Source organism: Arvicanthis niloticus, chromosome 2 (genome assembly GCF_011762505.2).
Source record: "Arvicanthis niloticus isolate mArvNil1 chromosome 2, mArvNil1.pat.X, whole genome shotgun sequence".
Classification (NCBI taxonomy): Eukaryota; Metazoa; Chordata; class Mammalia; order Rodentia; family Muridae; genus Arvicanthis; species Arvicanthis niloticus.
In genome coordinates, this window is record NC_047659.1 from 11,463,934 (window position 1) to 11,491,447 (window position 27,514).

Sequence of the window (27,514 nt, forward strand, 5' to 3'; positions counted from 1 at the left end):
TATGTACATTTTTCACAATCAGAAAGCAGACCCCAGGAAAGTTCCATGAGTAGTCCAAAGTCATAACAGTAGTAAGCAGCAAAACCAGGAGTCTGGAACCAAGGCAGTGTGAAACCAGATGCAGGTTCCTCAAGCCCAAGCCTACCTTTCAATTGCCCGAGGACACGGAGTCAAATGCTCACATGCTGTGAGAAACTAGCACAGCAAAAAAAAAAAAAAAAAAAAAAAAAAAAAAAAAAAAAAAAGGAAAAGCAAGAACTGGGCCAATTTTGTGGGCAGTGTGACTCTGGGAATCAGCTGAGATTATGAGCCAAGCAGCCAAGCACATTTGTCCTCTAAAACCTCCAAGAGTATGTTTAGAAGGAAGGATGTTTATGTCTGAACTGGTAGTTTTTTCACTAACAATTTTGCCAATACAATTTAAAGGTTAATTATCTGGGAATCAAAGGCCATCTTAAAGCTGAGATTTTCAATATTAAAAACAAATTCATCTAGGCATGGTGAAACATGCTTGTAATAACAGCTAATTGGGTGAACCAGGCTAGGATGAGAGACAAGGACTCTGTCTCAGAAAAATACAAATAAAATAAAATAAAAATATTCATAGAACTAAATAGCAGGCACATGTGACATAAAGTTCTTCTCCTCACTACCATCAAATGTATGGTGTGTCTGGGTGTGCCTGCATGTGGTGGTGGTGGTGGTGGATATATGTAAACCAGCCAATTAATGTTCTTTGTTAAATAATCTATTAACAAATATTTATTTGTTTAAATACTTATTTAAGTAAGTATTTATTTATTTAAACTTATGTCAACTTAGTAACATTAAGCATTAAACTATCTGTTCTAAAATGTTCTTCATGGTTTAATACACTATGCACACTCTTTCAATACTAATTTTTAAGCTGTAATGACTCATGGGTAACTCAAAAAGCTTAGGTAACCGAGAAGCATTCACTCACAACCACAAAAAAAAAAAAAAAGTCTAGAAAGAAAATGGGTAATACATAAACTCAAATGACCTTAGATTTTCTTAAGTTAGAGTTATGGTGGGGTATTTGCACACATGAGGTTGGAGGGCAACTTGCAGGATCCAACTCCTCCTACCTTGTTTCCTGCTGAGCTATCTCACTAGTGATAACCTCAGATTTAATGGGAATATTTAATCTCTCCTAGGTTATTATCATTTTCCAACTTCAATCTGACACTGACATTTTGTATTATTAAATATTACACTTGAATAAATTTAAAGAAAGTGTTTTCTTTCCTACCTAAAGTGACTGAAGAATCTGAATCTTCAGGGTCACCTGTGGCACCTAGGGCTAGGTATATTCTTTGTACTGTGTGGGGGCTTTGCTCTCTTGACAAAGGTTCCTAGAGAAAAGAAAACACTGGGATGGATGCCTGCACTTGGGGAAACTGTGAGCAACACCTAGAAGTGACCACTGAAGCCCTAACTTCTCAGCATTCATTATAAAAGCTAATTTTTTTCAGTTAAAATAATTATCAATTCAAGGCAAGAGCAGGACAGAGATCCTTAGGTCTGAAGAAGACAGCTGGAGCAAAAATCAAACATGGCAGGAGGCCTGACTTCTGGGTGTCTCTATACATACACTATGAACAAACAAGCTGAACAACCCCCCCCCCCAGGAAAATCCAGTAAATGAAGAAAATGATAGGCTACAAAATATAAATATATTTTAATGAAGTATTGACCCAAAGACCCACCAAAAACAAGAGCAATCTCCTTACTTTATACTAGCTGCAGTGTTAAGTATGCACCAATGGCCTATGAGGTATTATTTGCTAATTAACACAAACATTTTGTTATTATTTGCATTTACAAGTTCCTCTGGCAATTCAATCCTATCATGTAGTCACTAACAAGTGCTATGTTAAAAGCAGAGCAAAATTTCTGGGAAAATAACCGGAAAGAAGATAGATGCAGAAAAGATTATAACTATGAATTTAATATTTGCTGAAAAAAATAGAATTTTTGTTTCATTTTTTAATTTTAACAATGTTAAGCTGACCAGTGCTTCTAGAGACAGCACATTAGCCAACAGCTCACCCTAACTGTGCAAAGCTCTCCTGGACATGCAATGGTAGTAAAAGAGCACATATTCCATGCCCAGAGCCTGGGATTTCACTCCACTCTGCAGTGCTTATTCCAAATCTGGTCAGCAGTTCTGAAAGCCAAATGACCCATCTTTAGTACTGATCAGTTAACATGGAAAATGCAGTCATTTAGCTAACTTCCCAAAGTAACTGCCCAAATAAAAACAGGTAGTAAGAGGCAAGTTCTATTAGAAAAGGAAAAAGAGAAATAGACAATGGATGGATCTAATCATGGGAAAAGATAACAAAGACCTAGGATTCTAGCATCTGGCACTAAATGAACTTTTTTGTAAACTGAATGGCGGTTTCCAGAACTGCTCCAAGCATCATTCCTTTGCCAAGGCAGTAAACAGCTTTTATCAGCAATAATGATGGCATAATCCCCTCGAAAAGCAGAGCAACATATGGCAGCGGCCCTGCAAACGCCACCCCAGCAGAGTAGGGGGCTTTTATTACAGCGTCCAGTGTGGAAAATCTGCCAGACAGCTTCTCTTTTCTCTCTTCTTCCCTCTTTATTATTTGTTTTTAAACAGGTTATATCATCTTCTCTAAACTGATTATCACATTTAGGGATTTTAAACTGATTCCTTTTTCCTAAACACATCCAGAGACAGACACAAAGAGCATGTCACATCTAATGATGGATAGTAAAATAAAATGGGGTTGCCAATTTTGAAAAAGCATTAAAATGGTTTTTAGATCTCTAAACTAGAAACAAATGCCTTTAATTGCAGCACTTCTATCAGCATCAAACACAGACATATACACAAACACCCAAGAAGTAACCGCTTTCATCGAATAAGAGCAGGCAATAAGAAATAGAGATATATAAAAATAACAGTCAGAACACTGCCATAGCACAGATCAGGAGTGAAGTACAGAAAACTGCAAAGGAACATAATCTATAAATGATCTTAGTCTAATTTGCTATGTATTAAAACGTCACACTTCATAATATACAGCTATGATCAAAATGATCACAGTGAAGTATTTTTTAGGTCAACATACTGTTTATCAATAAAATTGTAAAAGAAGGTACTCCTATAAAATATCTGCTAATGGCCTGTGGGCAGACTAATGAATCATAAATCCCACCTGGGTTTGCAGGGCTAGGCTCTGCTTTCCCTGGCAAGTCAATGGCTGACCTTTTTTACCTAGGCTCTTGGTCTTTCATAATACTTTCAATATACTTTGAGTGATGACACAATTTTGATTTAGATTTTAAATGTTATAATGAATAGATCTACAAAAGGAGTTTACTAATTAAAAGGGTAATTATTGTGTCCTGCACAGTTAACATCTTACCTAAATGCAAACCTTTATTTATTTCTGGCAAATTTATCAGATGATAGAGCAATCAATGAAGAAGTAAAAGAATGTTAATATTTTTGACATCTTTACCCATAAATATTTTTTCAGGCTGAAAGATGGATCTAATAGCTCCACTCACTGATGTGCACTACAGTTTACCACAGTGTCTATATTTCTGTTGTCAGTTTTACAGTATCTCCCTTCATTAAACCTATCAAGTTTTCCTTTTGATCATGCAACCAAGGCCAGAAGACAGATATCTTCCTGGAACAGAGCGGTCTGCCAAGTCTTTCACAAGACCAGCTTAACCTCCCTATTGATTTTCTCAACAGTGCAGCCATTCATTGTTTGTGACATTTGGCTGTCGGCTCTTTAACACCCTTCAACCAAATCAATTTCATATTTTTGTCAATGCTCTGCAAGAGGATGAGTAAAACTACAAAGACACTTTGCACAATTTAAAATGCAGATTTCTTCAGTTTTATTTTTACTTTGTATAAAGCTTTTAAACCTAGTTCATATGCTTATTTATATTTCTAAGGAAAAAAAGATGCAAAGCTTTGTAAATTGTAATTTTCTGGTAGTCCTATTTTCTTTTAATGTGTATTCCAATTGCTACCTACTTTCTTTAGACAGAAAATAATCATGTTTTCTATGGGTTTGAACATTTAAATAATATGCAAGGAACACTGTGAAAGATAATATATAAAACATCATCATTACTAAAGGCAACTTGCAATGTGCTTAAGACTAAACACCAAGGATGGCCTTCAGCTGCCAATGCAAAAACTTCTCTTTACATCAGTTAGACCAACATGTTAAAGTCAAAGATACATATGTTTCAAATCGTGCCAAACTTCCTATCATTCAGCAAGTTCTGTAGGCTCTCATGGAAAGAAATGGGTTGGGAACAAAACCTAAAGGAAATTGGAATTTTCTCTTTCTTTTTGCTAGCAAATTTAAAATAAATATTTAAGATATTAATTTCTATAATGTCTCTTTATTGTTAATTATCAAAAATAAAAACAAAATGTTTGAATACATTGGTGATTCATTTAAATGTATATTTTTAAAAAGTAAGCCAATGCCTCATGGAAAAACTTGATGACTTCTTTAGAGACATTATATATTTTATTTACATATATATACATATATACAATATGTAATTCTCCAAAAAATAACAGTAACATGCATAGTTTATAAGCCTATTAGTAGATGCTTCAAAAATACCCTAATTACATTGCACAGTAAGTAAAAATTAAGAAATTGCAAAAGCAATGTTCTTAGCAAGAGAAAAGTTGATCTGGTATACTGCAAGTATCTATCTAGTATACTGTAGGTGTCTTGGTTTAGCAAAAGAACTAGCACCTACAAAAGCAATTTAAAGTGCAAAGCACTGGTCTCTTATAGCTGAACCCATAAAGAAACTCACAATAGGTGGACAATACAAATAGCTATGCAGCCTTCAGGGAATAGGACATGTAAAGATGGGTGTCACCATAATATATATAACTACATTTTGTCAAATCTAAGGCACAATCAGTAGTAAGATTTACCATGATCTTACATGCTTTTGTGAAAAAAAAAAAAAAAATTCCTTGGGGTCTGGCAGCACACTTGCGTTCCCTGCACTTCAAAGACTGAAGCAGTATGATAGCCATAAATGCAAGGAGACACTGAGATATACAGTTTCAGGACAGCCTGGGTTACAGACACACGTAACATCACACACACACACACACACACACACACACACACAGTGGACTATGACATGGTATGAATTTTAAGAGGCAGCCTTGTTTTAGAAATGCTAACATGTGAGGGTGAGGTGAGTGTCTCAGCATCAGTGACACACAGTAATGACACACTAAAGTAACACATACTGTGAATTCTGCATGTGTGCCAATTTTAATTGTGTACATTAACTATTGTTGACATACACTTTAAGTCACTCAAGGACATTAACATGACCTCCTTCTACCTAAGAAACTGACCCCTGCTGTACCCTTCCATTCCCTATGACTCCGCTGCTCTATAAAGTACAGCACAATAAATACAGCACATACAAGAAACCAGACTGCATCTGCTGAATCTGCAAACTTACCATTCTGGAAATTCATCAGCTCAATCTATGGCACATTCTCTACCACAATGGAAAGAAATCCTTTGTAATTAGGATAGGTGTTTGAAGACTCTGCCACTCACTCATTAGCTTTATTATCCTAAGAAAGCTGATTAATATTTCTAGACCTCAGTTTTTTTCACTGATAAAAATCAAAGCTCTAGCATGCCTCCTCAAGACCCTGTGAGAATTAGCAAGTTGAGTGAAGCCTGTCACAATTTTTAATAAAGCAGTTGGCACTGTGTATGTGTTCAGCAAATGCTTCTGTTCTTTCGCTGAGCGTGCTACCTTACCTTAAAACCATATAAAAGCAAATGGACACGTGGCTGCAGAGCCTGTCTTCACACATATACAGGACATTGTTGATGGCTTTTGGAAATCACTATACAAGTCATAGAAGAGTTTCTGTTTGTTACTGTTGTGAATTTAGAATATAAAACAAAGCATAGCACCTAATAAGTGCCAAGAAAACTTCATTTTTCTAAAATGAAGACCCACTAAAATTTAATGTAACAGAAACTCAATGAGGACAATGTATTAAATGTTATTTTCCTTCCACCTGTTCCATTTTAAATGTAGTATTGCCCATAACAATGTTTTATGGTAATAATCAAACAGCAGTATTTTAATAGTTCAATTGTTTTATTCAATTTCTCTTAGAAAAATAGCACATTTTAATATGTCGATAGAAAAGCTCAGTTGATACAGAATACAACTGTTGTCTTCCTAAAGGGGGGAAATAACCTAAAAATTAGCATCATTCAGAACAAGACCCAAGAAATGTGCAAGATTTGTAATTAAGAAACAACACCAAGCCAAGGCATGGTGTGCATCTACAATAATGTTAGCAGCTGGGAGGCAGATACAGGAGGACTCCCAGCTAGAGGCCAGGACGGTGAGTAGTGAGTTCCAGGCCAACCTTGGCTATATTGTGAGTCTCTCTCCAAATACAAACAAAGAGAAAGAAAAAAGAAAGAAAGAAAAAAAAAGAAAGAAAAAGAGAGAACGATGGGAGATTATAACATGAAGTCACTTTATGTGAGAGTTTTGTAAGACAATGAAATGTCCAAGGAAGTGTGAAATGCTCTAGTCTATGTGATACCCAAACCAGAGTCAGACTGGAGGTTGTTAGTTATCTAAAACACCAAGGTAAATCTACAGAATAAAAGACTGCCAACAACTGGACATGAGCCATCAAAGACGTAAGGCCAGTACCTGATCATTCCAATGTACTTACTTACTGATGCTGCTCCATGCCAGGCCCTGTGTGAGGCATCTGGCTGTACAAAGATAATAAGAAACACACCTATCACAAAAACCCATTAGGGGAGATAACACTTAATTTAGATTGCAGTGATCTATTTGTGCCTCTGCAATTACAACCATCCTCCAGGTTAAATTCATGGGGAGGAAAAAAAAAAAAAAAGATGGAACAAGATAGCCTACCAGCATAGATCCAGTCCCTAGGCCATATTTCGTTCATCTGAACAAATGATAAGAGGGAAAGTTACTGTAAAACGAATCTAAGATCTTTGTAAGATGAAAAAATACAGAAAAAGCATTAAGAAGAGAAAAATTTAAAAATCCTAACTCCTTCACTGAGAGCTAAGCATTCTAACATAAATATTGGGTCATGATTCTTTGGGTATTTTTCACCCAAAGTTAAAGTACACATGGAGGTGAAATCCATATAGATGTCATACTATTTTATAAATTGCTTTATAAAATTAATATAGAGCATTTTCCATGTTATGAGACAGCCTAAAACATGGTGTCAAATTATATTAAATTCTATCACATGGTTATGGCATATTTAACCAAATTACCCATTGTTGACCATCCCAACCTTCCTACAATTGTGGCACTAAGCAGATGCTCCATCTCTGGGCCATATCCCAAACCTACTGTTCACACTTTCATTCTATTGGGATTAGTGGTGCAAAAAACACCAACAAGTAGCTGGTGAAAGGAACGGGGAGGTGTTCCTCCTCATGGATGATCCCAAGTAGTAATAGCAGCACATTTCTATTTTACAGCCCAGATAAACTCATAGGTGTAAGCTTTGAGTATTAATGGCCGCCAACATTAACAAATAGGAGAAAGAAGCAGATGTCAGCAGCATCTAATTTAAAAATGAAACACAACACATAAAGTGCTCCTGCCACAGAAGACAATGAAATCTGATTCTGAATTCACTTATAAACCATCAGACTGCAGAAAATACAAAGAACAGAAGAACATGTTCAAGTACACCATAAGAATGCTATCAGTAAAATCTATAAAGTGTGAAACTACAGGACAAATACAACTTTTGTTCAATGACAATAAAAAGCAAGCGGGAGAGAGCATGAGTAAAATGCTATAATTCTAAAAAGACTAAAATGCAGGTCAATTGCAATGGGCATATTTTGTTTTCATGCTGGTCCAAACAAAATCTCTGGATATGTGATATCAAAAAATTATTGCTAATATTTGGTATAATAATGGGTCCATAACTAAATTATGGTGCTCTTTAATAACTTGCTTTCTTGGGGGTACTTATTAAAACATGATAGGCGGTGGCACGTGACTTTAATCCCAGCACTTGGGAAGGCAGATCTATGTGAATTTAAAGCCCTCCTGGTCCCCACAATGAGTTTCAGGGCAGCCAGGGACACACAGGAAACCCTATCTCAAAACAAACAACAACAACAAAAAAAAAAAGCAGGAAGGTAATATATTTTAGATTGACTTCAAGAGATAGAAAAACAAAAAAAGGCAAAGCAGGTGACAATGGGACATGATTGGTCATGAAAATTTAGGGATCTGATGTCCTATCTTCAATGGCATGGCTCAAATTTCACATTAGTTACAATTTAACACAGAGAGAAAGAAAGACAGAGGGTGTTACTGTTGTGATCATATATACATGTATATACACACATGTATCTGCATATGTATATGTTTATGTATTTTTAGAAAGTTCCCTAGTTCCTCAATATTAATCTATTAAATACTTGAAGACAAATATGTTAAGGTTTTTATGAATACTTTTTCTAAAATGTACCAACGAACACGCCAATAAGCAATGTATACAATGTGTATCTCTGTGTATCTTTATCAGTGTTATCGGTTATGTGAATATACTTAATTCTTAACAAGTGTTTTGGTGAGGAACAAAATCATCTGGCACTGAGATGAACACAACAGTAGCCATTATCTAAGCCTACATATTGCATATTACTGTTGAATATTTACACTCATATTTCTCTGCCAAACAATAATTTCTAAAGGACAGAAAAAATGAAGAAAATTAAAGCAATCCTGTGTAGATGAGCCGTAGTTTTGTGAGGACCTTCTTTCCTGAATGACACTGTCAATCACTGAAATCTGAGCCTTTAAAGAAGAATTACTATTTATTTTCATAAGCCTTATGGGATGCACTCAGAAAATACTAGCTCAGTCTCTTTCTAGTCACTGCTGACCACAACAGTGCATGCAAATACTATCTGCACACTTACTTCTTTTAACTTCGCCAACAGAGTCTCTGTGTCTATGGAAATGAACTACAACATTTTTCATTTAATATAAATTACGGTCCTACTATTCATCCATGTTTTCTTATGAAGTGTATTATCTTATGGCACTGTAACCCAGAAGTAGCCAGGCTTAATGGTGGCAATGCTCTAAATATTATATACACACATTCTAAAATCAAGGCAGACACCTGAGACATAAGCTGTCCCCAAAGCTGCCTACAACAGCTACATGCTGGTCACTCTTTCTTGTCAAGGCTGATTTATTGCCTCCTTGCTGTTCAATTTCACATTTTGTCCTCATCATATCCCTGGCTCATGATCATTCTATGCTGACCCTTGTAGGGCAGGCAGGGAATATTGATAAAACAATTATCTGTTAGCCGTTCATTTGATTTTCCATTTCAATTACGGATTGCACGAGGCAAAAGGAAAAAGATTGCATCATTGATTTTTCTACCTTACAACAGTACAGAGTTGCTTTGATGGTTATAAAATGAATGCAACTCAACCATGCTTTTAAAGGTCATATTTTTTGTCTTAGTGTATTTTTTTCAAAGCTTAACATATGCAACTGTACACATGTTATAAGGAAAAACTATCCTCAAAACCAAGCTAAGCTATTGCCCAGGTGAGGGGAAGAAAAAAAAGTAAGTAAAAATGCTTCAGATGAACCCGTCATTCTGCAGTTGGATCCACATTTCACAGTGAAGCACTTTGGGGAAAACCTACTGGTAGGGAATTTGCATGGTTTTCTAAAAGACCTGGGTTCAGAGAACATGGCAAGGGATTCCTTTAAATGGACTGAAAAAGAAATCACCTCACCCTGCTTCTTGCCTAAAGTAGTTAAATAGTAACAGTAGTTTGTGCAGTTTCCATTATATGCAAGGCACAGGATTTTTTGTCTTTTTTTAAAAGCAGATTATGCTACTAACCATAACTATGTTTAAACCTCACCTATGTGAAGGCTGATAATATGCTATTGCTAGGCAGTGATCCAGGACGGTCACAGTCAGAGAGAAATGGTGCTGAACCTACTAAACTTCATTACGGTTCAGCGAATGGTACAGCTCCAGGGGATGTTCACATGGCCGACCTTAAAGAAAGTTCAGCCTTTGATCAAGGTTTAGTGTGCCTGGAGTTGCAACGGTACAGGAAAGGGTTTCCATTTTCTGTGCCATAAGGTGCCGGTGTTGATCTTCTTAAAGCCCCAGAGTTTTCTTCCAAGACTGGATTACGCTCAGCAATTAAGGTAATGAACTAGCTGAGGTAACAAAGCATAATGAGCTCTTTTGTCCTTTGAATTCTTATGAACTCCAGTCATTCACAATAGTCTGGCATGCAAAGCTTTTTCAAACCATGTACTGCTTAAAACTATGTAAAAATGATTACTTCCATTATGCCTTCATGCTTTGACGTTTTTAATTTAAATACCTGTAATATTTAAGCATACTTTTCAGCACCAAAATACCCTCTCAAAGAATGCTGGCTTACCTTCTGGTAATATTTTGACATTTTATATAGTATATGTTAATGCCTGAAAAGATAATGTGATGAATCCATTACAAATGTATCAAAATATATATACCTAGGAATTTTTCCTGATTTTTTTTTCATTTTTAAACACTGAAATTTTAGGAAAAAGTGGCTTTCTTTTAAGAGATAGTTGCATGTCTAGACACTGCTACCAGTGTTAATGATCTGTTCACTGTGAATCAAAAATAAAAAGAAATAATATGAATTATAATAGAAAATTTCTTTAAAAACAGGTTCTTTATATCTAATCTGCTTTTTTTTTTTTTTTCTAACTGAAAACCTCTTTTAGAAAAAGATTTTTTTTTTAATGCAGAATTGTATTTTCTAAAATTTGCAATCACATTTTTTTAAATATCCGGGCAGTATTTTTTTTACATTTCCTTAGATCTTTGCATGTTATAAACCTTCACACTGCAGATTTTGCTGCTCTCTGATCTTTCATCTTAACACATTTCCAGCCCCAAATTTCACTTCAATCTCACCTCATCTCTCCATACTACATTAACCCCTGGCAATTGCCTTCCAAATGACCCCATTAAGCTGTAATTGCCTCAGCAGGCCTGCACTTTCGCTTGTAATTCTGTACCTCTCATCTCCCAGACGTTCTCTCAGCATCATTTCATGTTCTGGCTCCCTTCACTGAGCTCAGCTTATGACCTCGCTGCACCATGGCCGAAATGACTACTAAAAGCATAACAGAGACGGAATTCCATTACTTATTTTTAAAAGTTCTCTGGTGCCCTAATGTAATATTCTTTCGGGACTGTTGTCAAGGATACCAAGCACCGGCCATTAAAACCTTTTGTTTTCCAAGGCATTCCGTCTTTTATTAATAAATAAAGATAAAGGTAATGTGCATCCAGCCGACGGAAAGTCAGGGTATGTTTGCAATTTTCCCTCTCCATTCCAACCTTATTCTGTCCACAGTGTTTAGGAAATATAGATAATAGAAAAATCCTCTTTAAAATTCTCTGTGTGCCCTGTAGGATCATACCAGACCAAAAATAATATAGGTAAGAATTAATTAACATATATATCTACAGCTTTGAGAACCAGTCCTTTTAAAATCTTATGTAAATTACATACTCACATTTAAGTAATCAAATGGAAACATTTATGATATTAGTTTTGAAACAAAATTTGCAATCACTCCATGTTAGAATGTCAATCTTTTATGGGCAAATGAAATTCCCAATGGACAAGCTCAGAACAGTAGGACTAAATAACAAGGAAACCTTGTTAAATCCCTCAACTAGGTCTGCATTACTTTAAGGCCAACATTCACGGGGGGGGGGGGGGGGGGGCTTAATATTTTAGCATTGGGAAAATAAATAAGTTAATCAAACACTACCCAAAAGTGAAAATGTCAAACTGCTTTATCATAAAAGCCAATGATAGCCTCAATAAAACTCAGTACAAAGCCAGAGTTGACATAAAAATGGAAGGGCTGGGGTTTGTGCACAAGATAAAATAAACACTTTTCCCTATAAACCAAAGATGAAGATTTGTATCAATTTTGAAACAAATTTAAATAAAAATCTATTAGGTTCTGATATATGTAAAACAAGGAACAAGACATCAGCAATAAGAGATCTTCACAAAAACAATCCAAGTCCAAGGTCGAGTGGGAGACAGTCTACAAAATCCTAAGGATGCAGCAGGCCGGCAGGCTCCAAATGGCAGTTTGCATACAAAAGAACTCGGGACAACTAATGCCATGATGTTGGGTAATACTGGCCTCTTGTACCTTAAACTTCGACTGCTCTGGCCAAATACTGGTCCTCCTTCCAGTGAAGACTATTAAGCTGATAAGCTCTGCTAAGTGCCTCTAGAAAAAGATTTTTTAAAAGAACTGAAGAGATTTTTTTTTTTTTTGACTAGACAACATTAAACGTAAAATGAAAATACTGGTGTATGGATCTCTCCTTACTGGAAGGCTGATAGAGACTGGATGCAAAGGGATAGATTCTTTTATGTATGTTATAGTTCAGAAAACTGATACGATGTCAACATAAATGTGTTTTACAATAAAATGGGGTGTCAGAGCCAGAATGGATTCACTGTCTCTACAGGCCAGAGCATAGCCACTGTTGCCTAGAACTGAGTAAAGAAAGGTGTTCAGTTTCAGTATGAAGGCCTGAAAGAGAAGAACTAACAAGATGAAAACTCACTAAAACAACTTTTAAAGTAAAATATTGGGTTATATTTCTAACACCCATCTTAAAAGAGGTCAGTTTACTCCATCATTTAAAGGCAAATGATGAATTACACATCATTAAAACAAAGATATAAATGAAAGTCTCCAAAAATTAGAGATATACTCTAAGAAAATGCATGCTCCATGAATTATCAACATCTCACAAGATCACCTTATTTCATGTTCTTCATTTACATCTCTGTGAGGAATGAAACAAAAAATTCACTGAGAGCAGAAGTCGCCATGTGTGAAAGAGCAGCCTGAAAGAAGCTCTCAAGCAGCAGACAGAATAAGCACCCCAAGTTCAAGGCTAGCGTGATCTACAGAATAAGTGCTTGTTACAAAAATAATTGATTTGGTTGATTGATTTTTTTTCTTAAGGCCATAAGGTCAAACTATTCCTACTTCTCCTAGCTAAAGAGCAATATGTTAAACCAATACAGCAGCTCACTGCAGTATGCTTCTGAAATTAACTTCAACATCCAAAACAGTTGATACATCTAATTACTCTCCCTGGATTCTAATAACTGGGGCTCCTTGTCCACCTCAGACTGCCCCCTTTTAAATTTTATCTATTTTATGGATATGAGTATGTTATCACTGATACTCCAGAAGAGAGCATCAGATCCCATTACAGATGGTTGTCAGCCACCATGTGGTTGCTGGGAATTGAACTCAGGACCTCTGGAAGAGCAGCCAGTGCTCTTAACTGCTGAGCCATCTCTCCAGCCCCTCCTTGATTTCTTTACCAGGTCAAGCAATTTTGCCTACAGTCTAGTAGGCAAGTCCCTTTTGACAGCATTCTGAACAAAACCTGGTTCTAGGTTCATCAAGGCCTGGAGGCCCAACATGCAACAGTAGAGCCAGATGCTGGAAATTTCTCTTTTTCTGTATTCCCTGTCACTAAACAAGAGGAGGTAAGGTTTGAAACAGCAAAGAGGAAAAAAAGTACAGTGTATAAAACTGTCCTGTTCTAACAGTTACATATATAAAACCTGGCCATCCCTCTAATGACTCCCAGTTGGGTTAGCACAGTTGCTCTCCTCCTTCCTCAAACCTAAGCATAACCATGGTTCATTTTCAAATCCTTGTCACAGGAAAATAATTGATCTGCACTTACCTAATTATTCTGATAATTTAGGATCTTAAGCTATGGGTTTCTGAGTTAGAGGGAACTTGGTAACAAGTCTAAGCCCAAATGCCCAATGACTCAGTGACCTCGGCCAATTTATTAGACCTCTCTGGACATTAGTTTCTTCATCTGAAAAACAAAATTATAACTTACTTTAGTGGATGCATACAAAGGTTAGCACAGTCACAAAGCAATATGTTTAGAAGCTATATTAGAACCCATTGGCAAGGCTGGATGACAAAAATCAAGTCTGTGCAACTCTCTGGATACAATAACAAAATAGAAACACTCTGAACAACCTCAGCAGAAATTCCACAAAGGAGATAGACTGGTTCAAAGCCTACTCAGACTCCATTCAAAATGTCTCTTTCATGGCAATTCAATCAGAATGAGATATAAAAGGAAGAGAAAGGACAAAGAAATAGCCCTATGTTACAAATATTTCCAGCCTCTACCCACAAACTCACACTACATATAACCTCCCAAAGAATTAGAAAAATACAATTTTTCCACACAAACCTTAAGTAAAAAGAAATCTCAACATTGAAAGATAAAGACTATTAGTCATACAAAATAACAATGTACTAAGACTATCAAAGAGTTAAAGAAAAGGGCTATTTAAAATGTGTGTGTGTGTGTGTGTGCGCGTGCGTGCGTGCGTGCAATCACCCACATGTGTGTGTCTTTAATTTAAAGGTTTATCCATTGCTAAGAAATTGTATACATATTAGAAGTACTAACAAACCTCCAGTAGCAAGCCCAAGTCATAATATAAAAACCACACAGGAAAGGTCAGGAAAATGATGTTATCTGCTGTTCATACTGCAGACCGCTGAAAAGCCAACACATGAAGGAGAGCAATATTTGCATTTGGCCAGAGTACTACTAAACAAAGCCATGGTGAGAAGCAAAACAGATGCATTGCCAATGCAAAACAAAGGTAATGTGAGCATACATAGCATGCATATGCACATGCATGCACACACACAGAAATACACATGCATGTACACATACATTCACATCAGTGTTCTTCAACCTTGCTAATCCTGCAACCCTTTTAATACAGTTCATGTTGTAGTGACCTCCAGCCATAAAATTATGTGGTTGCTAATTTCTAACTGTAATGTCGCTACTGTTATGAGTAGTAATGTAAATATCTGATATCCATGATATCTGATATGTGACCTCTAAAAGGATCACAACTCAGAGGTTGAGAACTACTGCATATATATGAACAGACATTTAAGCACAAACACATTTATACACACACTTAACATACATACACACATGCTTATACATCCTCTTTTTTTATTGCAAAATTGTCTCCATCTACAGAAAATTTTCCTTGAAGACAGTTTAAAACCAGCATAATAGAAGCCAAGTGTCAATTATTTATCTTCAGTATTTTCTTAACTACTTAAGATAAAAGACCAAAGGCCAGACCTATGAACAGAAAAAGGATAAAAACAATCCGTCTGCTGACACTCATATTTACAAAGAGTCATCTAAACAGCTCACTGTCCAAACTGCTCCCCACAGCCCAGAAATGAGCAGCACACAACTGACAGATTACAGAAAACTGGAAAGCCTTTGCTTTACTCCAGGAATTTTATGCTAGCAAAATACTTCAAAATGGAGTGTGAATGCATGAGATGCCAGGGGTTTATTAGCTCCATTCCGAACACGGGAAGGCCACTGGGAAGGTCTTAGAACACCTAAGGTCACACACTAACTGTATCTCTTTTTTTCTCTGTCTTTATTCTTTCATTTCTTATTGTCCATACAATGTGTGTGAGTGTGTGTGTGTGTGTGTGTGTGTGTACATGTGTGTGTATACACACTTTGATATTCTACCGTCATTCAAAACAACTAACCTGTTCAAACATCTCCACTACTCAGCAGAACTATCTGCTTCAGACTTTCGAGCTAGCAATCTCCCCATAAATCTTGGGTTTTGTCTCTCCTTGGCCCACATTAAATCTCTCTAGTATTTACTATGAAGAACTTATTTCACTTCATTCAGCACAACTGCTATTCCTGCCTAAGTGGTAAGTAGTGCTTGCCTCCCATCCCAACTCTTCCTTCGCTTTCTAGAATCTCATTTCCCAAGAATTATTTTCCATCTCCTCTTTTGGCAAACAAAGAATCAACAATAAAGTTTGTGCTGGCTGAGCACCCGCTTTACGTCGAGAATGTCCAGTGTATAATCCTCACCAATGCATTCAACCATACTGGAGTTAGCTATGAAGGTAAAAGGAAATGGAAACACACATCCTCCGTGCAAGCACTGCATGTATGTTGTTTTGTTGAGATTAAGTTCTGGCTATATAACACAGGCTGGCTCCAAACTCTACATCTTCCTGTCTCAACCTCCTAAGTGCTGGGATACTGGTATTTGCCACTGTACACAGCTCTCTTTTGTGAAAATCTCATTTTAATTGAAGTGACATATAGAAGACTTTAATTTACTCACTGTATTGACTTGAGTCACAGATTTCATGAATTTGAGTACAATCCACTTTTCTAAATTGTGTGAACTTGCTTGTCTACAAGCAAAGAAAGACCAGAGGGTGGCAGATCCCCTGGAACTTAAGTTACGGATAATTGTGAGGCACCATGAAGGTTCTGGGAACAACGTCCTCAACAGCAGCCAGTGCTCTTCACTACTGAGTCATCTCTCCAGCCTCAGTAAAGCCCTTTTTTTGATCACCATTTTGCCATAAGTTTCTTGAAGCAATGCATAGGATGCAACAAATGTCCACCTCAACTCTCGTTATCAGCGATGCTGTCCAACTGAGCCCCTCCCTGTGCATCTTAGCTCTGCGTGTGATTTCATTCAGTCCTCACAATTACTGAATAAGGTAAACATTCTAATTATCTCCATTTTAAAATTTTGAACTGAGACCCAGGAAGGTTACTAAATTACTCCCTCAAAGAAATAGAGTAAGTGATAGCCAAATCCAAACTTATATTCTGAACAGCTGAGTGTTAACTACGTCAAAAACAACATCTTAATGGTTGTCTTCACTTTCCCCTCTCTCCTTATTAAAAACAAATAAATTATGTGTGTGTATAGAGACATCTTTCCAACTTTAAAAAAAAAAAAAAAACCATTGCCTTTCTACCTTCAAAATTCTACTCTGTCCTCTTGAGTTATATAAAATTCTAGTTGATTCTTTTTGCGTTATCTATCAGCTTCCCTAACTGAGCATCACTCATTCCTCTCTAGACCTAGACAGTCTCAGCCACCACCCCGGCCTACGCTCTCTCCAAATGCATCGTACTTCTGTCTGGCATCATCTCTGTGTATTTTTGTCACTTGATATTAATAGAAACCAGTTTAATCTGGTGCAAAGCAATGAACAAGATGGCACAGTAGCAATCAACTAACAAGTAGAGTTCTAGAGCGATAACTTGGTTAGATCCTAAGACCCTTATAAGCAGGAGGGGTTTTTTTTCATATCGCTATAAAGTACAACCTTCTACCATTGCCCATTCACAACCCAAATACTCTTGCCTCCCTGAGTTCCTTCTGATACCAAGAAACTACAAATTAAATGATGAAGAAGAGGTAGTTTGTACTTTAGTGTAGCAATGTGTCATGTGGCCTTGCAAAGGTTTTTATTTAATATGTGAGGGACCAAGGGATTAAAGATGGCACTCATCTTTAATCTCAGCATGTGGGAAGCAGAAGCCGATGGATCTCTTGCAAACTCAAGGCCAACTGGTCTACATAGAGACTTCCAGGCCAGCCAGGGCTACATAGTAAGAGCCAGTCATTAAAAAAAAAAAAAAAAAAAAAAAAAAGAAAAAGAAAAAGGAAGTGAGAGCAAGAATCTTGTCTAAGCCAGGACTTGGTGAAATGCACCTTTAATCCCAGCACTCTGGAAGCAGAGGCAGGCAGATCTTTTGAGTTCAAGGCCAGCCTGGTCTACAGAGTGAGTTCCAGGACACTCAGGGCTACACAGAGAAACATTGCCTCAAAAAATAAAAAAAACAAACAAATAAAAACAAAACAGAAAAAGAATCCTGTCTAAAGTGATCTTAGAAGTAACAGGATAAGAAAAGGATTCCTTATAGTACCAAAGACATGGCATTGGCTATTAACACAAGTCCATCTACTGTTTGAATGGGGCAGTGCCAGCCTATAAGCAACTGTCAGCAGCCATCTTTGGGAAAAAGATAACAAAACAAAAACAGTGAAGACTCTTGAGCTCTGTTTGGGAAAATAAAGAAGAGTTCAAAATCCTTCACTAACTTCAGCTATTACTATTTAGATTCCTTGTTAAAGTTTCATTCTAGAATTCCTAATATAAAGTTACACAGCTCAGCTAAGTTATGAAATTCTTATTTCTGCCCTCAAACATGGACTGCTCATCCTCCTGAAAGTGCTTTCTTTACTGATGTTCACCCCCAATCCCAAACAACAACACCCCTAATCCCCATTCCCATGCATGCACTTTGTTCCTGATGAACATGTATATATCACCTGTGCTATTCTATGTCTTGACTTTCTGACTAAGCATATCCTGGAAACTGGCTATGTACTAGTGCATGAAATGCCTCCTTCCATAGGCTCACCATCGTAATGACTAGGAACACCATAATTTATTTAGCCCTTCCCCCAGCTAGAGAACATTTAAAATACTGCCAATCTTACACTGTTATAACCAATGATATAAATATCTCTAAAATATTTAATACTTTTCAAGTGCAACAGGGTATGATGGCTAAACTTTAGAAAGTATGATCGAAGGTTACAGTTACTAAAATTTTGGTAGATACTACAAAACATTCCTAAAAGAAAGGCCTTAACAATTTACATTCTCACCAGCAACTATTTTCATATTGTTACTTTCTGTTTATTTAAGAGAAAGCATACCTGTTATCCCCAAGCAGGCCTGAGCCTTGCTTCAGTGTCCTGAGTGCTGGGATTACAGGGGTAGATTGTCAGACTAATACTGTTATACTTTTTGGTATTTGTTGATTTAATTGACATTGTTTAAAGTCAGTGTCCTGTTTCCTTTTGATTCTTGAAAGTTAGCAGCAATGTAGTGATCACGAGCCATGGCTCTGCGTGCACCAGCTTCTGCCCTTTCTCATAGGACTATAGTATCACTGGGAAATTATTTAACTTCTCTGGCTCTGCTTCTTCCTAAGTTAAATTTAAGAAAACTTCTACTCCAATGTCAAATATTCTTGTCAAAATTACATGAGCCTGTGATAGTACACACCTTGAATCCCAGCACATGGAGACACAGAGGCAGGACAGTCTCTGTGAGTTCAAGGCTAGCCTGATCTACATAGTAAGTTTCAGGCCAGCCAGTGATGAACAGTGAAACCCTGTCACTAAAAAAATTATTAAACTTGATTAATTGATGTATATAAAGTGCCCAGAATTATGGCTGGTATACAGCACTCATTCCATAAATAGCACTGATTTTTAAGTAAGGCTGAACCTTTTCACACACAAGTCAGGGTTATTTGTACCACCTTTTAATGTGTTTTATATCCTTTGCCACTGTTTTATTGAATCTAGAATATATAGACTGCTATAAATCATTAACAAAAATCCCCCCCCCAAAAAAAATGACACAACTATTACACACACACACACACCATGGAGAAGTGCACTCAGAAGTTAAGAGAACTTGTTATTCTTGTGGAATACCCAGGTTTGATTCCCAGCACCCATAAGGCACCTCACAACTGTCTGACATTCAAGGGGATCTGATACCCTCTTTTGACCTAGGTGTAGACACAATGCACACATAAGCAAAACAGTCATATACATAAAATGATTTTTTTAATTTAAGTAAAAGCAATTGATGTATTAAAAGTAGGTCTTAGAATCCCACCAAGAATATATTTTCTAAATGTGTGAAAATAGTAACTGGAGAGATGGCTCAACAGTTAAGAACACATATTGCCTATTCAGCCTGACACAGTTTAGTTCCCAGCAAACATATCAGGTAGCTCACAACCTGTACCTACAGCTCCAATGGATCTGACACTCACTTCTGACCTCTGCAGGCACTGCACCAACATGCACAAAGATGCACAGAATTAAAGATGAAAATAAGTAAGAAAGTTAAACTTTATAAGAGGTTTTGCTCCCACCTATCCAGCTGTAGTTCTTTCTCAGTTTCAGCTCAAACCTTTCATTTGCCCAGAGAAACTTTCCCAGACCACTCTCTCTCTCCAGCTCCTGCGGCCTATTCAGCCTCTCACATTTTCCATGATGATGTTATTATATTTACTGACTACGTAAATGCCTTGGCATTTAACTGTATGGTCTTTGAAGATGACACATTTGCCAGCCAGGCACACTGCTGCACACACAATAGATCTGACTTAGAAAAAGCAAGGAATATTTATCTATCCAATGATACAGTTTCAGTTAAACTGAAATTTGAAACAAGAAACTTCATGTGGCATAGATAGAAATATAAAAGGGCACAGTCACTTTGGAAAATACATGTTTCAGTCTATTGGAGATTAAGCCTGTAGAGCCTTTGTAGGACCTACCAATTCAATCTGTGAAACTGAAAATGTGTCCTCACAAAAATGTATGCATAAATATTGATCCAAATATCTATCAAGTAATAAAGAAGTATCCACTAATGGAAAATTACTATGTGACAAAAGAAAGTACAACATGAAGAACTATGAAAACACTGTACTAAGCAAAGGAAGCCATCCAAAACATGAAATGGCAGGACAGGACATAATGTACATATCTACAAATATATCTACAAAGTAAATAAGCATAGTCATTTTATTAGGAATCAATTTTTTAACATAAAAGAGCCAAAAGTATAAAATCTAATGAACAAACTTTGTAATCTTAACTCAGTATTATAATTGTCAATGTGAACTATACCTGTCTTTTTTTTTTTTTTTCAAGAAATAAAAATGGCAACAACTTTTTTTGTTGTTTGCTTGGTTGGTTCTTTTTGTTTTGTTTTTTTTTGTTTTTTTTTGTTTTGTTTTGTTGGTGTTTTGTTTTGTTTTGTTTTGTTTTTCGAGACAGGGTTTCTTTGTGTAGCTCTGGCTGTCCTGCAACTAACTCTGTAGACCAGACTGGCCTCGAACTCAGAGATCTGTCTGCCTTTTCCTCTCAAGTGCTGGGAAGTGACATCACTGCCACCCAGTATAATAACTTTTTTATATTGCAGTTATTATGGCAATAATGATAAATACCTTTAGGGCCTATAGTATAGTCTATATATTTTCCTCAATAAAAAGAACCACATAGTTCTCAGGTCTAAATTCTGTCTTGTATAGGCAATCTCCAAGATGACCCTGGAATAGTTTGTTATAGCAGAAGTAATCAACTATAAAAGCTACTAATAGAATCTCATCAATAGGACACAAGAGCCATTGTGGAAGGAACCTCACTAGATAAACATGCATAATTTCAGGACCAAAACTCCAATATCTGACTAAATACACTACACACACACACACACAGAGAGAGAGAGAGAGAGAGAGAGAGAGAGAGAGAGAGAGAGAGAGAGAGAGAGAGAGAGCTCCAATCAAACAAAAAAAAAAAAAAACAGAAAACGAGTTAACTGTTATATGCATCACTACACTTTGGAAACTGACTTTTTTTTTTTTTTTTTTGGTTTTTCAAGACAGGGTTTCTCTGTGTAGCACTGGCTGTCCTGGAACTCACTCTGTAGACCAGGCTGGCCTCGAACTCAGAAATCCGCCTGCCTCTGCCTCCCGAGTGCTGGGATTAAAGGCGTGCGCCACCACCGCCGGGCTAGAGTTATACATTCTATACTGACGAGCTGTATTTCAGCACAACCAGAGAGTCCTATAGATGGAATAAAGTAAGAGTCTGGCAATAGAAATAGTTAGCAGAAAGGAGTAAACAATGATTATAAGAAGCATACTGTATACATGTATGAAATTCTTAAATAAGAATTTTTTTAACCCTGTCAATGTTGGCAGAGCAGTGCATACCTTTAATCCCAGCACTTAGGAGACAGAGGAAATCTGATTTCTGTGAGCATAAGACCATCCTAGTCAACATTGAGATCTAAGTCAACCAGTGAGTGATACACAATAAGACTTTGCCAAAAAAGCAGGGGAGGGCTGGCTAATAAGCTGGAAATTGCCATGTTTAAACTCTTAAGAAATTTAGTTAATTCCAGCACCAAATATCCAAATATGATAAAACTCTAAGATGGAAAACTAAAGCATAAAATTATTACTGAGAAAACATCCTCATTAGTCTTAAATAGGTTAAAGTATTGCTTTTACAAAAATGAGAGGGAAGAAGGGAGAGAGAGAGAGAGAGAAAACGAGAGAACACATTGTAGGTGATTTGATGCAACCTAAATTTAATCCAGACCTAGAAAAAAAATAATACCATAGGGAAATAACCAGCAAAATCCAGACTATGGTGTATTCAATAGGATAGTTATTCTAAGTTCTTTAATGACGTGTGGAAATGGCTGGGTACTGAGAAAGAGGTAGAAGTGTTCTTCAGCATTCATTACTACCAAGTACAGGAGTGTTCCTGCTTGGAACCTAATTTAAACAATTCATAATTCTCACAAAAAAAATATATATTTTAGGCAATCAACAAATCTAGACAGGCATAAGATATTAGAAATTAAGGTTTTGCTAATTAATGTTTTATTAACTTGGTGAGGTGTGGTAGTAAAAGTGGCTTAAAGAATATGGAGCTGGAGAGATGGTTCAGAGATTAAGAGGACTGACAGCTTCTCTAGAGGTCCTGAGTTCAATATTAGAATACTAGTGTAGGGAATTTGGACAAGAGATTTGACTTCTTCAAGGAGGTCTCTTTCTGTCAGATGAGGAAAAACATTCTCCATGTACTCAGGCTGCCTGAGATGACACACAGGGGGCAGACAGAATGTAGGACATGGGAAGCAAAGCAAAAAAAGAAAAAAAAAAATCATCATTAGTACTAAATAGTGTTAGTTTAAGAAAATAGCAAAGATACCTGAATAGTTCATATGAAAGCTGTGTTTATTTTCTGTCAAAACACATTTCATTTTCAAATTCTTATTAACACAATAGGAACTATAAATAAATACTTTTCTTTCCCTATCATTCAACTTTCTGAAAATGAATAAGCACAAACCCTGCTCCCCCAATAAACACAAAAGGGCCACATGTTTGAAAATTTGCACTGTTCTACACTTAAGCTTCACTAAGCACAGGGCTAGAACAATGGCTCAGAGGGAAAGAGCACTGGCTGCCCTTCCAGGGGAGGGACCTGGGCTTAATTCCCAGCACCCAGTGGCATCTCACAACTGTCTGTAACTACAGTTCCAAGGGATCCAATGTCCCCATCCAGACACCAGGTATGAATGGGGTGCACATACACGCATGCAAAACATTCATACACAAAAAATAAATAAAACGTACTTTTAAAACATATTACCAAAAAAAAAAAAAAAACAAATTACCCAGATATTACCAATGTTTTATCTAAAATTCTTCACAATTGGTTCTAAACTTAAGTTTTCTTCTAAAATAAAGAGCCAAAGATACAGATGACCAACAGAGTGTTTGCCCAAGATGCCTAAAACCCTAGGATCAATCCCCAGTACTTCAATGAAAAAAGAAACATGAAAGAAATTACATAGCTAACAGAAAATCTAATACACATACAGAGCAATCTTTTTCTTTTCAACTTAAGGTTAAGATGTATTTCTTTAGTTTCTAAACAAAATCAGGTGAATGTTCATATTATATTTCACGTTTTATGTTATACAAAACATCCCTTTTATAAGTAAAAATTATACTGAAGTCTAGAAAGCTGAGGCAACTGATAAATTTTTCCTTTCACTTTTAATCAGGCTTCTTGTTGTAAGCGCTCAGCAGACAGTGACGCGAGACACTGCCTCCCAACTTCGGTTCACCTTTGCAGTTCCACAAGGGACACCATGTCAAGATTGTTCAGCTTTTTTGATGAGTGCTGCGTGGGTAACTAATGTGTAAATGCAGATACGTATAGAAAGCAGTTTTGACAGTGATGTATTGCAACTGGTTCCAGATGTCGGTAAGGGATGCTTGGCCAGGCATCTGGGGCTCCACAGCCACAGAGCAGCACCAGAGCCACACCACCCCTCAAACCAGAGCACTGGAATCCTCCCTTTAGAATCTTCGCTAAACTACTATTATACTCATCTCAAAATAATACAACTATTTCTGCTGTGCTGCTCATGTTTTAAACATAAAGACTGTTTGGCTTTTTATGGTAATGTTCAGAGAATATTAAAATTTAGTGCATACTCATCTACTATAATGAGACCTTTAACTAAATTACACCAAAACCTTAGTATGCCCAAAAATTTAAACAGCCCTTGACTAGAAAAGTAAATGTTGAGTTACTCACATAGACCTGATTTCCGAAAAGGAATCAACATGGTACATCTATCAAAATAATTTTAAGTTAGGTCATCAAGTTTCCTTTCTCTCCTGTTGCTGTCTACATGTTTGACAGCTGTTCGTCACAGGCTATGCCAGCTGCATGGACTTTAAGAACTAGATGAATTCTGAAATGACCTATTTTCAGAACACAATCCTGAGAAAGAAAACTGACAAGCAAGTGTATAAAATGCAATATCTGATCCATAAACTAATGAAATGCAAAACGGATGCACACAAAAGTGAAAATACATCATTATAGTCATGCAATAAATGGCCTCAAACCTTTAAAATTGATAAAGTTGCATTTCCTACATGAAAAATGCTGTAGCACAGCTCCAACATAAGCATTTGGCCTGATGGGAATTCTTTAAAACAACCTGTCTGTCTCCCTCTTCTTTCAGTACCCAACTCCCTGCTCCAATCAAAAAGAGTTCTCAGGGGATCCCCTACAGCTGCATGCTTGCCATGTGGTTTTGATATAAGGCATTTCTCACTGATCAAGGGGACTGCAGGAAGCATGTGTTCTATTTACCCTAGAACAAAGAAGGTGACTTACCTTTCTCATTTTCACCGCCAATCAAAGGTTTGAAAATATTTTAGTAGAAATACAGGAAAACAAATCCATCTGCGTGTTTCGAATTTTGTGCTTCCTTTTACTTTCTAATAAGCTGAATACACTGAATATTCTAATAATAACATAAAGTGTTTAATCTGGGATGAAAACCTGTAATGAATAACAGGTTATGTTATGAATAAGTTGTTCCACTGTAACCCAAAGTCACTGAGTCTGGTCTCATACAACTTAATGCTAACCAGGGTTTGAGTCATTTTTACAGTTGACTGGCCATGGATCAAATTTATTTCCAACCTTGTACCTAAATCACAGACCAGTAAAATTTCTAACTGGCTTAGAGTACACTAAAGATGGTGGTGACCTCGCAGTATTCACACACTTATCCCGTTACAGGTTCCTTATGACTGTCTCCACTGACTGAGGTTTAGTCTTATCCTAAACATGACAATTATAATTGCTCACAAATTAGTTATAACTTAAAAGTAGTTTTTGAACTATATCGGCACGTAATAAATTACTTAATAAATAAGCAATAAACATATATGTATGCATTTGAAATGATTTAAACATAAACTATTAATTACTCTGAAATTTGAAAGACTTTGTCTAGGTAATACAATATGGGCCACATGTGCCCCAAGCCAACTATGGATGTGCCCAACACAAAATCATAAACTGACTTACAAAGGCTTTTGTAATTTTTTGTTGTTTCTCAAGAAAGCAGTGATGGTGACATGTCTCAATGTCAAAAGGCAAGACATTCCTCACACAATGTATATTTGGAAGGTCAAAAACTAAAATCCGTGTCCAGTGAATATATGTAAATATATTTAATAAAATTACTTTTGTATCTATCTTATCAGTAAATTAATATATTCCCAAATAAGCTTAACATCAAATCACTTTCCTACAAAAAAATTAAAACAAAATACAAGGTGCTTATTGTCCATAAAGTTTAAATTTTGAACTCTTGACAACTACATCTAGCACTTAAGATATAGAGGGTGAGTACAGAATAAAGATAAAGGAAAGGAGATGGATTATGCTTCTGGTTCTTGAAAAGTAAGTAATTCCAAAGCCATGTTCTGTACCAAGCACAATTAGTGCCATGTCAATGTCTAAGCACGCTGAAAAGCAACCTGAGAACAGCAGTAAAAGCTGGAGACTATATTGTATAACTCTATAGCCACTTTCTTGAAGAAAGGGTCTATGCTGATAAGAATGCTGTGATAAATAAACACTGTAACAAAGCAGCTTCAAGAGTAAAGGGTTTCTTTCAGACTGGCATTGTAGTCCATGAAGGAAGTCAGGGCAGGAACTCAAGGCAGGAACCTGAAGACAGGAACACAAGCAGAGGCCATAGAGGAGTGTTCCTTACTGGCTTGCTCCACATGACACTCTCAGCCTGCTTTTACATAAGCAAGGGCCATCTGCTTGGAGGTGGCACTGCCCACAGTGAGCTGGGCCTACACATATCAATCATCAATCAGGAAAATACCCCATATACTTGCCTACAGATCAGTCTTACAGACGCATTTCTCAATTGAGAAATTTCTCAATTTCTCAATTGTGTTGTTATTTAAAAACAAAATAAAAAACCTAGCAAGGCCAAATGTGATACAGATATATTTATTTTTGTTTGTTGGAGGGTGCTTTATGGAGTTTGTTTTGTTTTGTTTTTAAGATTTAATTTGTTTTATGTGTATGAGTGTTTTGCCTTCATGTATGTATGTCACCAGTGTGTGTGCCTGGTGCCTGCAGATGTCAGAAGACAGTATCAGATACCCTGGAACTGGAGTTGGTTGTGAGCCCCAAGTATATTTATTATAGCAAAATGTCTGAAAGAATTATACATTCTTAACAGTACAGTAAGTGTGCAGCTCATCTGCATAGTGGAATACTATAAAGCAGCTAAAACAAATGAAACAAATACACAGATGTCAAACTGAATACACTTGGGGAAAATTGTGAGTACAAAGAACAGGCTAAAAAAGATGTGCACAATGTGCTTTTATATATTTTATATCAAAGCTAAAATGCTATGTAAGTACATGTGGAAATAAGTGAAGTGCACATGAAAAGATTACATACAGGACAGGTACTCGTGTTGTATGAGCAGGAAAGCTAGTGATCAGAAGGGAACACTCAACCATGTGTAATCTGAGTCTGTATTACTTTCGTCTTTTATTATTATTCTTGTTACATTTTGTTGTTGTTGTGTTTACACTGTTAAAAATTGAGCTTATAGCCTTAAGAATGCCAGGCAAGCACTCTACAGATGAACTAGTCCAGACCTTTTTCTTTTCTTTTCTTTTTTTTTAATGCTTAATTTTGGCACGATGTCTAAGTGCCCAGACAGGCTTTGAGCTTGCAAGCCAACTACTACTTCAGCCTCTTGGAATTTCAGATCTAAGCCACCAGTCCAGCTTATAACAGAGTATTAAATAAATAAATATCTAAAGCAAATATAGCAAAATATCAATATTGATTAAATTTAACAGGTATATGGGTAACTTATTGTGTTTGAGATACTTCGCAATCAAAAATAAAAATAAAAAAGTTTCATATGCCCAAACAACCTCATTTCAGAG

General features: G+C 36.5%; 1 protein-coding gene across 3 annotated transcripts in view; it reads right to left on the bottom strand.

The window, feature by feature from the left end:
* Nucleotides 1-27,514, bottom strand: part of Pbx3 (PBX homeobox 3) — a 193,460-nt gene that overhangs the window by 100,204 nt on the left and 65,742 nt on the right. Inside the window, exon 1 of one of the 3 annotated variants that reach the window (XM_076928550.1) lies at nucleotides 11,191-11,212. The exons of the other annotated variants lie outside the window; for them this stretch is intronic. Within the exon in view, the coding sequence (XP_076784665.1) occupies nucleotides 11,191-11,197 (7 nt within the window). The 5' untranslated portion in view covers nucleotides 11,198-11,212. Of the gene's footprint in view, nucleotides 1-11,190; nucleotides 11,213-27,514 lie in introns of those variants that run through there. 3 annotated transcript variants of the gene reach the window in all.